Source organism: Thalassophryne amazonica, chromosome 20, assembly GCF_902500255.1.
Source record: "Thalassophryne amazonica chromosome 20, fThaAma1.1, whole genome shotgun sequence".
Taxonomy (NCBI): domain Eukaryota; kingdom Metazoa; phylum Chordata; class Actinopteri; order Batrachoidiformes; family Batrachoididae; genus Thalassophryne; species Thalassophryne amazonica.
The window spans coordinates 11,547,743-11,564,249 of record NC_047122.1 but is presented as its reverse complement, the minus strand read 5'-3'; the positions used below and the strand labels follow the sequence as shown (position 1 = coordinate 11,564,249).

Below are 16,507 nucleotides of genomic sequence, written 5' to 3'. Positions count from 1 at the left end.
CAGGGTGTACCCCTTCTCACGCCCTGTGACTGCTGGCATAGACTCCAGCCCCCAGTGACCCAATCACACTTTTGGTTTTGCTCCCATTTTGTATGAGATGAACTCAAAGATCTAAAACTTTTTCCACATACACAATATCACCATTTCCCTCAAATATTGTTCACAAACCAGTCTAAATATGTGATAGTGAGCACTTCTCCTTTGCTGAGATAATCCATCCCACCTCACAGGTGTGCCATATCAAAATGCTGATTAGACACCATGATTAGTGCACAGGTGTGCCTTAGACTGTCCACAATAAAAGGCCACTCTGAAAGGTGCAGTTTTGTTTTATTGGGGGGGATACCAGTCAGTATCTGGTGTGACCACCATTTGCCTCATGCAGTGCAACACATCTCCTTCGCATAGAGTTGATCAGGTTGTCAATTGTGGCCTGTGGAATGTTGGTCCACTCCTCTTCAATGGCTGTGCGAAGTTGCTGGATATTGGCAGGAACTGGTACACGCTGTCGTATACGCCGGTCCAGAGCATCCCAAACATGCTCAATGGGTGACATGTCCGGTGAGTATGCCAGCCATGCAAGAACTGGGACATTTTCAGCTTCCAAGAATTGTGTACAGATCCTTGCAACATGGGGCCGTGCATTATCCTGCTGCAACATGAGGTGATGTTCTTGGATGTATGGCACAACAATGGGCCTCAGGATCTTGCCACGGTATCTCTGTGCATTCAAAATGCCATCAATAAAATGCACCTGTGTTCTTCATCCATAACAGATGCCTGCCCGTACCATAACCCCACCGCCACCATGGGCCACTCGATGCACAACATTGACATCAGAAAACCGCTCACCCACACGACGCCACACACGCTGTCTGCCATCTGCCCTGAACAGTGTGAACCGGGATTCATCCGTGAAGAGAACACCTCTCCAACGTGCCAAACGCCAGCGAATGTGAGCATTTGCCCACTCAAGTCGGTTACGACAACGAACTGGAGTCAGGTCGAGACCCCGATGAGGATGACGAGCATGCAGATGAGCTTCCCTGAGACGGTTTCTGACAGTTTGTGCAGAAATTCTTTGGTTCTGCAAACCGATTGTTTCAGCAGCTGTCCGAGTGGCTGGTCTCAGACAATCTTGGAGGTGAACATGCTGGATGTGGAGGTCCTGGGCTGGTGTGGTTACACGTGGTCTGCGGTTGTGAGGCTGGTTGGATGTACTGCCAAATTCTCTGAAACGCCTTTGGAGACGGCTTATGGTAGAGAAATGAACATTCAATACACGAGCAACAGCTCTGGTTGACATTCCTGCTGTCAGCATGTCAATTGCATGCTCCCTCAAATCTTGCGACATTTGGGCAGTCTAAGGCACACCTGTGCACTAATCATGGTGTCTAATCAGCATCTTGATATGGCACACCTGTGAGGTGGGCTGGATCATCTCAGCAATGGAGAAGTGCTCACTATCACAGATTTAGACTGGTTTGTGAACAATATTTGAGGGAAATGGTGATATTGTGTATGTGGAAAAAGTTTTAGATCTTTGAGTTCATCTCATACAAAATGGGAGCAAAACCAAAAGTGTTGCGTTTATATTTTTGTTGAGTGTAAGTACTTTATCTCTACAGTACTTTTCACAGTCACAAAGTGCTTTACATAAAAGTGCAGTAACAGATAAAACTCCATTTTATATCATAATAAATTATAAGAATTAAATGGAATTGAAAGCATGAACTAGAAATTAACGTTCAGTTAAAATAAGACAACAAAAATATTAAAAAGCAAGGTTATCTAAATGCTTGTCAAAAGAAATGGGTCTTCAGTTGTCCTTCAGTATCAGTCTGAGTTGTGCAGGTAATGCATTCTACAATTTAAGGTAAACAGCCATAAACAGCTCTGCCCCACAGGCAGGGGCACTGCCAGGGATTTTGGGCCCCATGAAAAGAAAACTTACTGGGCCACCCCCCATATTATTTTGTCAGTATTTTAATTTTATTAGTGGTCTCTCTGGGCCCTTGTCATTCATGGGCCGCTAGAAATCCTTCTCCTTATTTTTCCCTTTACAGCACCCTTGCCCACAGGTTTTCAAGCAACTGCTTGAAGTGGAAAGCAGTTTCTGATTGTGAGACCTAAGGGATTGAGCAGGAATGTGGAGATAAATTAAGTCTGTAAAAAAAATTCATTCTAAATTAGTTGTACATAGAATGATAAATTAATTCCATGTAAAAACCCACACAAGTTACTGTAATGTGTGTGTTGGTGTTTACAAATAAATGTGCTTTTGTAAAATATGTCATTTTTTTCATTTATAAAAAAAGCATTTACAAAAGTGAAAAGCCTGTGTGTTAAGTTGTAATTCAGATTAACAATTGTGTGATATAACCGGCCGCCATTCCCACTGCCATCTAGTCGATCGGTCAAAATGCATAGAACACTGTCATCTACTGGACTTGTAACTTGTGTTGGTTTTTACATAGAATGAATGAATCAACCAATTAGTGTGAGCGGAGGCTTAGTTAATCCCTTTGGGCATCTGTGTGTGTTAATGTTCCAAACTTCAGAATTAGTGCATTATTTTAAAATGAAAAGATATGTGTTATATTTTCACTTTGTACAAATGACAGAGTTGACATTAATGAAGCTGGATTAATTTGATTTATGAATCAAAGTCAAACCTGCTTTCCTTTTCAAGACGTCTGCCTCACGGCTAGGGTTGAGTATCGACAACCGGTTAATTTCGGGTATCGTTAAGAATTGATTCGATCCCCCGACATCAGTAGCCTTTTTGCTTAGCGATTCCCTTATCGGTCCTTCATAGTGGCTGTTGTTTTTGAGGGTGTTTGTTGGGAAAATGATCATTTCTCTATGTTGATTACAGACCCTGCAGCGGCTCTGTAATCAACCGCTTCTGCAGCATAACTCCACTTTGAAGTGTGAACCAATGAAGCAGTGCTTCGATCCACTGGTTCATTGGTTCTTTGATTCACTGCTCTTCAGAAGCGACAAATCCGCTTCTTAACCCCTCTCAAAGCCATTAAAATATGTCAATCGTGAGTCACTTTAGTGTGGACTAAAGTCACTAACTGGGACTCTTGTCTTGTTGCAGTCAAGAAATGAGAATCGTCCTCCGTTCCACTGACACAGCTCCAAACGCTGTGCTGCTGTCTGCCGAGACAGAGTCCGGTCAACTTCAAAACGAATTGCCGCTTTAAATAAAATGACACCTCCTTCCAAACGCTGTAGACTTTAAACTACAATCGACTAAAACGTTTTTTTCTTCCCAAAATGAGGTGTCCTGCATTCTTTATGAATTACGAGGTCTCTTAGATAATAAACCGACCCTTTTATTTTTTTTTTTAACTATATGGATTTGAATGACATGCGATTACACCAATCATGCTTGAACCCTCGTGCGCATGCGTGAGTTTTTTCATGCGTGTCGGTGACGTCATTTCCCTGTGGGCAGGCCTTGAGTGAGATGTGGTCCCGCCCTCTCGGCTGAATTCCTTCGTTTCACACGCTGCTCGAGACGGCGCGCGTTGCTTTATCAAAATTTTTTCTGGACCTGTGAGGAATATCCGAGTGGACACTATTCGAGAAATTAAGCTGGTTTTCTGTGAAAAGTTTAACGGCTGATGAGAGATTATGGGGTGTTTCTGTCGGTGTAAGGACTTCCCACGGAGCGGGACGTCCTGCAGCGCTTCCAGGCGCTGTCGTCGGCCTGTTTCGAGCTGAAAACATCCTAATTTAAGGCTTAATTCACCCAGGACATCGTGAGAGAACAGAGAAGATTCAGAAGAGGCCGGCATGAGGAATTTATGCGGACATTCCACTGTTTAAGGACATTTTTTTAATGAAAGACGTACGCGCAAATTCGCCGAGTCGTTTCCGTGACGACTCGGCAAATCTGTGTGCGCCGCGACAGGAAAAACACCTCCGTGTTGAAAACCATTTGTAGAATTCAGGCGGCTTTTAATGGCTTTCAACAAGTGAGTAACTGAGAAATTGTTTAACAGCTTGGGCATGTTCCAACTTGCCCGTTAAGATTTCCAACGGAGGTGTTTATCCTGCCGCGACCCCCCGCGGTCGGGTCCAGCCCGACATGCGACTCTGCCCGCACGTTCTTTCATTACAAAATGACCGTTAACAATGGAATGTCCGAATAAACTCCTCATGCCGACTTCTTCTGAAAGTTCTCTTTTCTCTGACGACTTACTGCGTCAACAGAGCCTGAAATGTGGAAGTTTTCAACTTGAAACGGCGAGACGCTGCCGCCTCGAAGCGCAGATCGCCGTCAGGCGCCGTGGACCATCCTTAAAGCGACACTACCAGACCAAAATCTCTCATCAGCCGTTAAAATTTTTACCGAAAACCAGCTGAATTTATTGAATGGTGTCCACTCAGTTGTGCCTTACAGTTTTGAAAAAATTTTTATCAAACAAAGCAACAGTCTCTGAGCCATTCCTAAACAATGAAAAAAATCGACAAGCGGGTGGACGACTCCTCACTCAAAGACTGCCCACAGGCGAATGACGTAACCGACAGGCGTGAAAAAACTCTCGCATGCCCACGAGGGTTCAAGCATGTCTGATGTAATCACACGTGATTCAAATCCATATGGTTTTTGAAAAAATAATAAGGTCGGATACTTTTCTAATAGACCTCGTACATCCTAACGTGCAGCACAGTCAGTTGAGCTCAGCTCAGATGTATGGAAAGACATTCATGCCAATAATGTCTGAAAGAAAATGCTTTTGCAAAAACTACAGATTTTGTTTTTCTATTTACGTCCAGAGATTAAGGATCCACCATGTCGAGTTTATTATGTCCAGAATTTAAGGATCCAGTGACCAATTTCATATTTATTTACTTTAAGACTCAATAAAATGTTGTTGCCATAGAAAACCTGTAAAGCCTACTTTTAGTCCACAGAAAATTCACAAGAGGTATCAATAAGGGAATCGATAAGGAATCAGATCGATAAGTGGAATCGATAATGGTATCGATATTGATAAATGATATTGTTCTCCTTGAATTGCTGGCTGTCTGAGTGGTGTCCAAAAAATGAGGTGGGCTTCATAGATAATTGGCAAAGCTTCTGGGGAAAACCTGGTCCTGTTAGGAGAGACGGCATCCATCCCACTTTGGATGGAGCAGCTCTCATTTCTAGAAATCTGGCCAATTTTCTTAAATCCTCCAAACCGTGACTATCCAGGGTTGGGACCAGGAAGCAGAGTTGTAGTCTTATACACCTCTCTGCAGCTTCTCTCCCCCTACCATCCCCTCATTACCCCATCCCCGTAGAGACGGTGCCTGCTCCCAGACCACCAATAACCAGTAAAAATCTATTTAAGCATAAAAATTCAAAAAGAAAAAATAATATAGCACCTTCAACTGCACCACAGACTAAGTCCCTTCGGCTGCTCCCTTGTTTGCACTTGGGGTCGCCACAGCAAATCCAAGGTGGATCTGCATGTTAAATTGGCACAAGTTTTACGCCGGATGCCCTTCCTGATGCAACTCCACATTACATGGAGAAATGTGGCAGGGGTGGGATTTGAACCTGGAACCTTCTGAACTGAAACCAAGTGCATTAACCACTTGGCCACCACCCCTGCTAACTGCACCACAGATTAAAACAGTTAAATGTGGTCTATTAAACATTAGATCTCTCTCTTCTAAGTCCCTGATAGTAAATGATATAATAATTGATCAACATATTGATTTATTCTGCCTTACAGAAACCTGGTTACAGCAGGATGAATATGTTAGTTTAAATGAGTCAACACCCACGAGTGACACTAACTCGTAGCCCGCTCGTAGCACGGGCCGAGGCGGAGGATTAGCAGCAATCTTCCACTCCAGCTTATTAATTAATCAAAAACCCAGACAGAGCTTTAATTCATTTGAAAGCTTGACTCTTAGTCTTGTCCATCCAAATTGGAAGTCCCAAAAAACAGTTTTATTTGTTGTTATCTATCGTCCACCTGGTTGTTACTGTGAGTTTCTCTGTGAATTTTCGGACCTTTTGTCTTAGCGCTTAGCTCAGATAAGATAATTATAGTGGGCGATTTTAACATCCACACAGATGCTGAGAATGACAGTCTCAACACTGCATTTAATCTGTTGTTAGACTCGATTTGCTTTGTTCAAAATGTAAATGAGTCCACCCACCACTTTAATCATACCTTAGATCTTGTTCTGACTTATGGTATGGAAATTGAAGACTTAACAGTATTCCCTGAAAACCCCCTTCTGTCTGATCATTTCTTAATAACATTTACATTTACTCTGATGGACTACCCAGCAGTGGGGAATAAGTTTCATTACAGTAGACATCTTTCAGAAAGCACTGTAACTAGGTTTAAGGATATGATTCCTTCTTTATGTTCTCCAATGCCATATACCAACACAGTGCAGAGTAGCTAACTAAACTCTGTGAGTGAGATAGATTATCTCATCAATAGTTTTACATCCTCATTGAAGACAACTTTGGATGCTGTAGCTCCTCTGAAAAAGAGAGCCTTAAATCAGAAGTGCCTGACTCCGTGGTATAACTCACAAACTCGCAGCTTAAAGCAGATAACCCATAAGTTGGAGAGGAAATTGTGTCTCACTAATTTAGATCTTCACTTAGCCTGGAAAAAGAGTCTGTTGCTCTATAAAAAAGCCCTCCGTAAAGCTAGGACATCTTACTACTTATCACTAATTGAAGAAAATAAGAACAACCCCAGGTTTCTTTTCAGCACTGTAGCCAGGCTGACAAAGAGTCAGAGCTCTATTGAGCCGAGTATTCCTTTAACTTTAACTAGTAATGACTTCATGACTTTCTTTGCTAATAAAATTTTAACTATTAGAGAAAAAATTACTCATAACCATCCCAAAGACATATCGTTATCTTTGGCTGCTTTCAGTAATGCTGGTATTTGGTTAGACTCTTTCTCTCCGATTGTTCTGTCTGAGTTATTTTCATTAGTTACTTCCTCCAAACCATCAACATGTCTATTAGACCCCATTCCTACCAGGCTGCTCAAGGAAGCCCTACCATTAATTAATGCTTCGATCTTAAATATGATCAATCTATCTTTATCTGTTGGCTATGTACCACAGGCTTTTAAGGTGGCAGTAATTAAACCATTACTTAAAAAGCCATCACTTGACCCACCTATCTTAGCTAATTATAGGCCAATCTCCAACCTTCCTTTTCTCTCAAAAATTCTTGAAAGGGTAGTTGTAAAACAGCTAACTGATCATCTGCAGAGGAATGGTCTATTTGAAGAGTTTCAGTCAGGTTTTTAGAATTGATCATAGTACAGAAACAGCATTAGTGAAGTTTACAAATGATCTTCTTATGGCCTCAGACAGTGGAGTCATCTCTGTGCTTGTTCTGTTAGACCTCAGTGCTGCTTTTGATACTGTTGACCATAAAATTTTATTACAGAGATTAGAGCATGCCATAGGTATTAAAGGCAGTGCGCTGCGGTGGTTTGAATCATATTTATCTAATAGATTACAATTTGTTAATGTAAATGGGGAATCTTCTTCACAGACTAAGGTTAATTATGGAGTTCCACAAGGTTCTGTGCTAGAACCAATTTTATTCACTTTATACATGCTTCCCTTAGGCAGTATTATTAGACAGCGTTGCTTAAATTTTCATTGTTACGCAGATGATACCCAGCTTTATGTGTCCATGAAGCCAGAGGACACACACCAATTAGCTAAACTGCAGGATTGTCTTACAGACATAAAGACATGGATGACCTCTAATTTCCTGCTTTTAAACTCAGATAAAACTGAAGTTATTGTACTTGGCCCCACAAATCTTAGAATCATGGTGTCTAACCAGATCCTTACTCTGGATGGCATTACCCTGACCTCTAGTAATACTGTGAGAAATCTTGGAGTCATTTTTGATCAGGATATGTCATTCAATGCGCATATTAAACAAATATGTAGGACTGCTTTTTTGCATTTGCGCAATATCTCTAAAATTAGAAAGGTCTTGTCTCAGAGTGATGCTGAAAAACTAATTCATGCATTTATTTCCTCTAGGCTGGACTACTGTAATTCATTATTATCAGGTTGTCCTAAAAGTTCCCTGAAAAGCCTTCAGTTAATTCAAAATGCTGCAACTAGAGTACTGACAGGGACTAGAATGAGAGAGCATATCTCACCCATATTGGCCTCTCTTCATTGGCTTCCTGTTAATTCTAGAATAGAATTTAAAATTCTTCTTCTTACTTATAAGGTTTTGAATAATCAGGTCCCATCTTATCTTAGGGACCTCGTAGTACCATATCAACCCAATAGAGCGCTTCGCTCTCAGACTGCAGGCTTACTTGTAGTTCCTAGGGTTTGTAAGAGTAGAATGGGAGGCAGAGCCTTCAGCTTTCAGGCTCCTCTCCTGTGGAACCAGCTCCCAATTCAGATCAGGGAGACAGACACCCTCTCTACTTTTAAGATTAAGCTTAAAACATTCCTTTTTGCTAAAGCTTATAGTTAAGGCTGGATCAGGTGACCCTGAACCATCCTTTAGTTATGCTGCTATAGACTTAGACTGCTGGGGGGTTCCCATGATGCACTGAGTGTTTCTTTCTCTTTTTGCTCTGTATGCACCACTCTGCATTTATTCATTAGTGATTGATCTCTGCTCCCCTCCACAGCATGTCTTTTTCCTGGTTCTCTCCCTCAGCCCCAACCAGTCCAAGAAGAAGACTGCCCCTCCCTGAGCCTGGTTCTGCTGGAGGTTTCTTCCTGTTAAAAGGGAGTTTTTCCTTGCCACTGTCGCCAAGTGCTTGCTCACAGGGGGTCGTTTTGACCGCTGGGGTTTTTCCGTAATTATTGTATGGCCTTGCCTTACAATATAAAGCGCCTTGGGGCAACTGTTTGTTGTGATTTGGCGCTATATAAATCAAATTGATTTGATTTGATTTGATTCGATTTGATTTGATTTGATTTGATAAAATCTTATCAATACCTATCTCTACTCACGGCTGGACCACTGTATGCTGTGAAGGATAATGACTTGTTTTTTGTTGTTGTTTTTTTGTGGCAGCCTGGTAGCCAGGAACCTTCCGCTGGGGTAGAGTTGAGCTCAGCTCCTCACAGCTGCTTGAATGCTGCAAAATACGTAGCAGACCAGAACCAACATGTATGATTTTAGTGTTTACAAATGTATTTCACCCATACTAAAAAACAATAAAACATTAGCGGATTAAATTGGCAGAACTAAATTTAGTGGGAGCTAATTGGTCCACTGATGGCTTCTGAAGTTAGCTGAAAAGCTAATCCGCTAACAAAAAAAATAGCTTCGCTGGTTAGCGGATTAGTGGAACTGTGCCCACCACTGCCTATAGATGATGGTAAAAATTTTGAATTGGACCCTGTAGGGCATAGGGGGTCAGTGTAGGGAACTAAGCAGAGGGGTCTTGTCTATTTGACCTAGTGAGGATCCTGGCAGCAGCATTTTGAATGGACCGCAGGCAATGGATGACTGATTTGTTTAGTGAAAAGCAACGTGCATTACAATAGTCGATTTGGGTGGAGTGGAAAAAAACATGATTTAGTAAGTATTTCAATATGAGTGTCGAATGACAGAGATCTGTCAAATGTTACCCTAGGTTTCTCAGATGTGGACAGACAGCAGATGCCAGGAGGTCAATGTTCTGCATGATCACAGATTCAGCAGTGTCTGGAGCTATGATTAAGACCTCAGTTAAATTAAGAATTTACCTGTAAAAACACTGACTTATATCCAATTTTAATGGCGTCCAAACAGTGAAGAAGTCTTGCAAGTTTGGATGCCTCATTTTGTTTAACCCTCAAGTGAATGATTGGAGTCATTCATGACTCCGGGGATATAGTTCTGTGCACCTACCATGAATTTGTCGATCTGTTTGTCCTGCATTTGTTCATAGAATTTTGCAAGGATCGGCCAATTTGTGTTACAAGTATAATTCATTGTGTCGAGTCACCTATGGCCCCGGGAAGATCTGTGAGATTTTCAACATTATAGCTTCAGATGGTATTGTAATTTGCCAACTCCAATCATTATATTTCACTGTTTTGCAAGGAAGCATAGCCAACAGACCAGTAATAGCAAGATTTACAGCTGCACAAGCTTTGAGACTGATTCTTGATGGCCAGAGTGGGGATGAAAAGGATGATATCCAAACTTTCCAGCTTTAATCTTTCAGCTAACACACTTGCATGGATGTCATCATGCCTATCCAATAGGAGTCAGTGTGTGAAAATTAAAGATGTATATTCCAGTTGCTTGAAGTGCACAATGGGTGTGCAACAAGGATCTGTATTAGGCCCACTACTTTTTAGTCTTTACATTAATGATCTTCCACAGTTTAGTCGTAATGTGGAGATGCAACTCTACGTTGATGACACTGTTTTATATACCCATGCAAAGTCAGCTCAACAAGCAGCTCCTTTTTATCTACTGAGGCTGCCAAGATATTTTTGAATGCTTTAATTTTTCCCCATATTTCATACTGTATTACTTGTTGGGGTCAGGCTAGCCAGACAGCAATTAGGCCCTTAGAATCCCTGTACAAACAGGCCCTGAAAATTTTTGACAAAAAGCCACTGAGGTATCATCATTGTAGCATATTACACAAGTATAATCTATTATCTTTTGAAAATTTTAGGATATTTTCAAATTTATGTGCTGTTTACAAAATCTTAAACGGCTTGGCTCCTGCCTCTTTGTGCAAGTTTGTCTATTATTGTGGCTTTGTAAGGTCTACGAGAATAGCTTCCCTACATGACTGTGTCTTACCCCTTCGCCACTCAGCATTTTGGCAGGCAGCCTTTTCTGTTAAAGCTGTTACACAATGGAATGCTATTCCAGACAACATAAAAAAATTGTGGCTCATTTGGTGATTTTAAAGTTAATATCAAAAATATTTAAAGCGTTCACAACAATGCACCTACTAATAAGTTTGTGTTTTTTTTTTTTGTGATAAGGAGTGTGTGTGCCTGGGGGCAGTGCTGTGTGCTGTGCATGCTACTACACCCTATGATTATGTATATGTTTAGTGCTTATGAGGGGCATTTTATTTACAATACATTGTGTTGCTACATGTTTTTTATCTATTAAGTGATGTTTAACATCTCGGTTGTAATTATTCGTGATGTTTGATGATTTTATATGTGTCATATTTATTTGTGATCAGGGACTGCATATGTAAATTAGCCTAAGGCCAACTCTGGTGCAGTGCATCAAATGGTAACATTTATGTTTTAATTGCACATGGTCCCTTTCAAATAAATTGAAATTGAAATTGAAATTGATGGACAACTTTATTAGAGAGTAAAATAAATATGAAAGACCCTACAACAATCATTTATATAGAAGTATTCTAATATAAAGTCAATGGGGTCATAAGTAATAACCCCACTCAGCCATATACTCAGCTAGAGTACTGACGGGGACTAGAAGGAGAGAGCATATCTCACCCATATTGGCCTCTCTTCATTGGCTTCCTGTTAATTCTAGAATAGAATTTAAAATTCTTCTTCTTACTTATAAGGTTTTGAATAATCATGTCCCATCTTATGTTAGGGACCTCGTAGTACCATATCACCCCAATAGAGCGCTTCGCTCTCAGACTGCAGGCTTACTTGTAGTTCCTAGGGTTTGTAAGAGTAGAATGGGAGGCAGAGCCTTCAGCTTTCAGGCTCCTCTCCTGTGGAACCAGCTCCCAATTCAGATCAGGGAGACAGGCACCCTCTCTACTTTTAAGATTAGGCTTAAAACTTTCCTTTTTGCTAAAGCTTATAGTTAGGGCTGGATCAGGTGACCCTGAACCATCCCTTAGTTATGCTGCTATAGACGTAGACTGCTGGGGGGTTCCCATGATGCACTGTTTCTTTCTCTTTTTGCTCTGTATGCACCACTCTGCATTTAATCATTAGTGATCGATCTCTGCTCCCCTCCACAGCATGTCTTTTTCCTGGTTCTCTCCCTCAGCCCCAACCAGTCCCAGCAGAAGACTGCCCCTCCCTGAGCCTGGTTCTGCTGGAGGTTTCTTCCTGTTAAAAGGGAGTTTTTCCTTCCCACTATAGCCAAGTGCTTGCTCACAGGGGGTCGTTTTGACCGTTGGGGTTTTACATAATTATTGTATGGCCTTGCCTTACAATATAAAGCGCCTTGGGGCAACTGTTTGTTGTGATTTGGCGCTATATAAAAAAAATTGATTGATTGATTGATTGATATTAGTCACTAAAATAACTTGGTCACTTGAGGGTTAAAAGTAAAATGAAGTTGAATGTCATCCGCATAGAAGTGACAAGTAATGTTAAAACTGTGTATAATCTGACCCAGAGGCAGCATATGTAATGTCAATAAAATGGGTCCCAGCACTAAACCTTGTGGGACACCGCATGACAGAAGTTAGAAGGTTAGAGACAGCAAAAGTCCTATCTGTCAGGTAGGAGGTAAACCACTCCAGGGCTGCACCGGAGAGTCCCACCCAGTCACAACATCTCTTAGAGTGTAGTAATCTACTGTATCAAATGCAATGCAGAGGTCGACTAAAACAAGAAGTGAGCAATTTCCTCCATCTGAAGCCATCTGGAAGTAATTATCTATCCTTAACAGGGCCATTTCAGTGGAATGACCCTTTCTAAACCAGACTTTAACCTTATTTGAAATAAAGCAGCTGACTTAAAAAATGAGTTTGTTTGGGTGATTCGGCGTACTACCAGAGGGAGCCCACCAGAGGTACCACAGTTTGAGAATGATGGACATAACGCAGTGACTGGATGTCTTTGGTACTTGGTCTCTTTGGAGGATCCTTGGGTACCGCTGGAATGACTTTGCATCAAATGAGCAGCTGCTTCGGGAGACAAAGTTTATGAGTATCGCGTGCACTGTGAGGGAGGATCAGCTTTGACACTTTGGACATATGGCGCATTTCTCTGTGCATTGAGGACCCAGTGGCTGGAGAAAGGCAAGGAGGCGACCTCGTGGAGGTCACCTTGCTGCAGAAGATAGATGAGTATTTTCAAGAGGTGGGGATGGACTGGTTGTCTGCCTCTGTGGTTGCTAACCAGAACCCAAGGTGGTTCTGTGATGTAGCCGTGTATGCACCAAGACGTGACTCGGTATTGAGACAAGTTTGAAAAACTGTAAACTTGAAGAGACGTATTTCAAAGCAGAGGACACAACCTTGTCTGAACAGCGGGCAAATTATGATGCAGGTCTCAACCTTTGTAGGGTACCTCAGCAAACAGCTCATGGATCAGTCAGTTAAAAGGAGCCCTGAAAGTTGACTGATTACTTGTATTTTCAAATAAAAATAAAGATGGTAACTTGTGCATTTTTCAAATCAAAAGGCCCACAGTCGATCACACACTCCAACTCTGATTTTCAGTCACTCAAACAACAAAGTGAAATGCTGCGTGCACGTGCTCCTGCTCGCTCTCAGAGACAAAGATCATTTGTGGACAGGATGTATTGTTGTTTCTGTTTTTAAGACAAAAGGGACTTTATTTGTTCTGTTTGTCGAGGTGTAGTTCTACATCTGCATGTCTTTGCAATCCCCAAGCAGGTTGTTCCTCTTAATGAGTGCAAAGTGTTTTTCCTACTGATTTCGAGATGATTTTGCAAATAAAATAAAATGTTGTTGTCCATTCAGCTGCTCCTGATTTGTTCAGGGTCGCCACAGCGGATACAGCCAGATCCGCATTGGCATTTGGCACAAGTTTTACGCCGGATGCCCTTCCTGACGCAACTCCAGTGTAACCTGGAGAAACACACACAGCTCCTGGTGTTCCAAAGAGGTCTCCTATCCAAGTACTAACCACGCCCTGCAAATAAAATAAAATAAATAGGTTTTTTAAAAATCTTGAGACAAAAGGTCTTTTCTAATTTGTTACTGATATTCTAAAGGTCCATTTAGTGTTTGTTGTTTGCCTCAGCAGTCCTTGTTTTTTTGTTTTTGTCTTTTTAATCTTTGATGCAAACTGATGTTCAGATGCTTGATGAATCTCTCCATGGTGCTTATGTGCACTCTGTCGGCTGCCCCTAAACCAGTCCTCTCTGATTTGTTTAGATGTTTGTGGTATTTTTTTCCTTGTTCACTTGAACATTGACAGAATGCTAAATTTTAAGCAAAAATCTTATGGATCTGCCTTCTCTATGTAGCAAAGGGCAAATTAGCTTATATTGTTAAAAAAAATTAAACGAGTGTACAGCAAATGAAGGCTACTTCAGTCTGTGCCGTTTCATCATCTTCAGGTGGAACCCGGTGCCCAAACGTGAGCGCCCTGCAGGAGGCACGGACCTGCAATGATCATCCCTGCACTGTGTACCACTGGCAGGCCGGCCCCTGGGGTCAGTGCCTAGAGGACACCTCCAGCCTGGCAACCAACACCTCTGTGAGCCGAACCAAAAGTGAAAATGCCTCCTGCTCAGTTGGGATGCAAACACGCAAAGTCATCTGTGTCCGGGTCAATGTTGGCCAAGTTCCTCCCAAAAAGTAAGAGTATCCATGGATTTTCTGTGTGGTTAATTAATTTTAGCTGATCTTCAGCTAAAATGCTTCTGAAATAAAGATAGTAAAACTTTACTAATTTTGGGCCACCAAGGATAAAAATGTTTTTGAAATTGTTGATTGGCTGCAGTTTTAAGAAATGCTACTACTGTGCTTCTAAGGATTAATATATAACCCTTTTGCTGATTTTTACAGTGTTACAAAAAGAGAACAGGTTAAATATTATACAAACAGTCAGAAAAACATAAAAAAGACATACGTTTATGATTTTTCATGAAAACTCTACTGTTAACACAGTATAATTATGTAGACGCCAAATGTAAAACCTTGTATATTTTGGAAACAGTAGCCAATTAGCCATCATTATTGTCATATTTGAATTCAACATGCCAAAATCCATAATAAATAGCACATTTTATTTCTGAAGCAGACACCTTCTGCATATTTGTATACCAGTGTTACATGATGTTCATGGAAGTACAGTACGCTTGGTTTGGTAAAATAAGGGTCTTATTTTTGTTATGTGGGCCGCCCGAAGAGGAGGTACTGCTGGCCAACGCCAGAGGGCGCCCTGCTTGTAGTCGGGTTTCAGGCACCAGAGGGCGCAGTCACCACCCAGGAGCCAGGACTACCAGCTGTCAGAAATCTCTCATCATCATCCCATCCCATATAAGACTGGAGGAGACACCACATCTCTGCCGAGATATCAGTTTACCACTCAGGTAATCTCTCAGCCGTTTGACTGTGCCATACGCACAGTATCTTTTTCTGAGTGTTTGCAGGAGATCCTGGTGACTGCTTTCAGCTGGTGCTGAGTTTTGTGGTCCGTGTAGGAGTGACGTTCTTCACCCCTCACGCCAAAACGGATAAGTAGCTCTCAGGCTCTGCACTACTGTGTTTTTGTGTCGGAGGTGGAGATTCTCCCACAAAAGGAACTGAACTGAATTGCTGATTGTTCTGCTGGGTGTGCACACACCCACCATTAACCTGTCTTCTGTTCCTGCCAGCAGTACCAGATCTGACAGCTGAAATAGAGGCCACCTGGGGACTCGGGACTTGGCGGCTTCGGTTTGCTGCAGGTCTTCATTGGCGGCGGAACCTTGTGGGCCCCGGCTCTTCTCTGGATAGGCGTCTCCTACCCTCGGACCTGCCCACACGTCACCTGTTGACATTTGTAATTGACTGTCTAAAAATAGTATTCGACCTGTTGTGCACATTTGCCACAATAAATTGTATTTATTTGACTACCCATTGACTGTTCATTTGGGTATTTCTGTTCAAGATAAAAACAGGTGAACGTGTGAGTGAAGGTGTGAAGATGTTTCTCTGTCTCCATGTGGCCCTGCGACAGACTGGTGGTTGTACTCCAACTCTTGCCCAATGACCGCTGGGGTGGACTCCAGCTCCCCCCATGATCCTCAATTGGAATAAGGGGGCATAGAAACTTAATGAATGAATAAAACATATGAAAACAAATTCCATCTCTGATTTCAGGTTGGAGACTTTGCAAAAACGTGCCCTGAGGATTAACCTTGATGCTGATCAAACTACTTATACTTTAATTTGTATAAGGGAGAGCCAGTCTTTGTATGTTTTAATAAATATATTTTACTGAGTGATATAAATAATATAAACCAATGTACAAAACCAACCCCAAACACAGAACAAAGATAAAATCGAAAACTCAACAAACCAAAGCACAAAAACAGAGGACTCATCAGTATTTTAAAAAAAGAACAAAAAAGAAGAACCAGTGGATCCTGTGACCATGTGAGTGGCAGGATTATTCCAACTTGCAACAGTTATTTGAAAAAGTAATCCAATTACTGATTATTGATTACTCCTTGAAAAAGTAACTCAGTTACTTTACTGATTACTCAATTTCAAAATTAACTAAGTTAGATTACTAGTTAGTTTATTTGTTACTTTCAGCAGGTGCCAACACCCTCCCCCCCACCACCACCTCAACATGAAAATGAGAACCCATTTTGCCA

The 16,507-nt window shown here is 41.6% G+C and overlaps 1 protein-coding gene across 1 annotated transcript in view; it reads left to right on the top strand.

Moving 5' to 3' along the window:
* The window catches only part of LOC117501852 (thrombospondin type-1 domain-containing protein 7A-like), a 316,378-nt gene that overhangs the window by 130,867 nt on the left and 169,004 nt on the right, over positions 1-16,507 (top strand). The window contains exon 8 of the mRNA XM_034160813.1: positions 14,258-14,498. Coding sequence (XP_034016704.1) covers positions 14,258-14,498 — 241 coding nt within the window. The remainder of the gene's footprint in view (positions 1-14,257; positions 14,499-16,507) is intronic.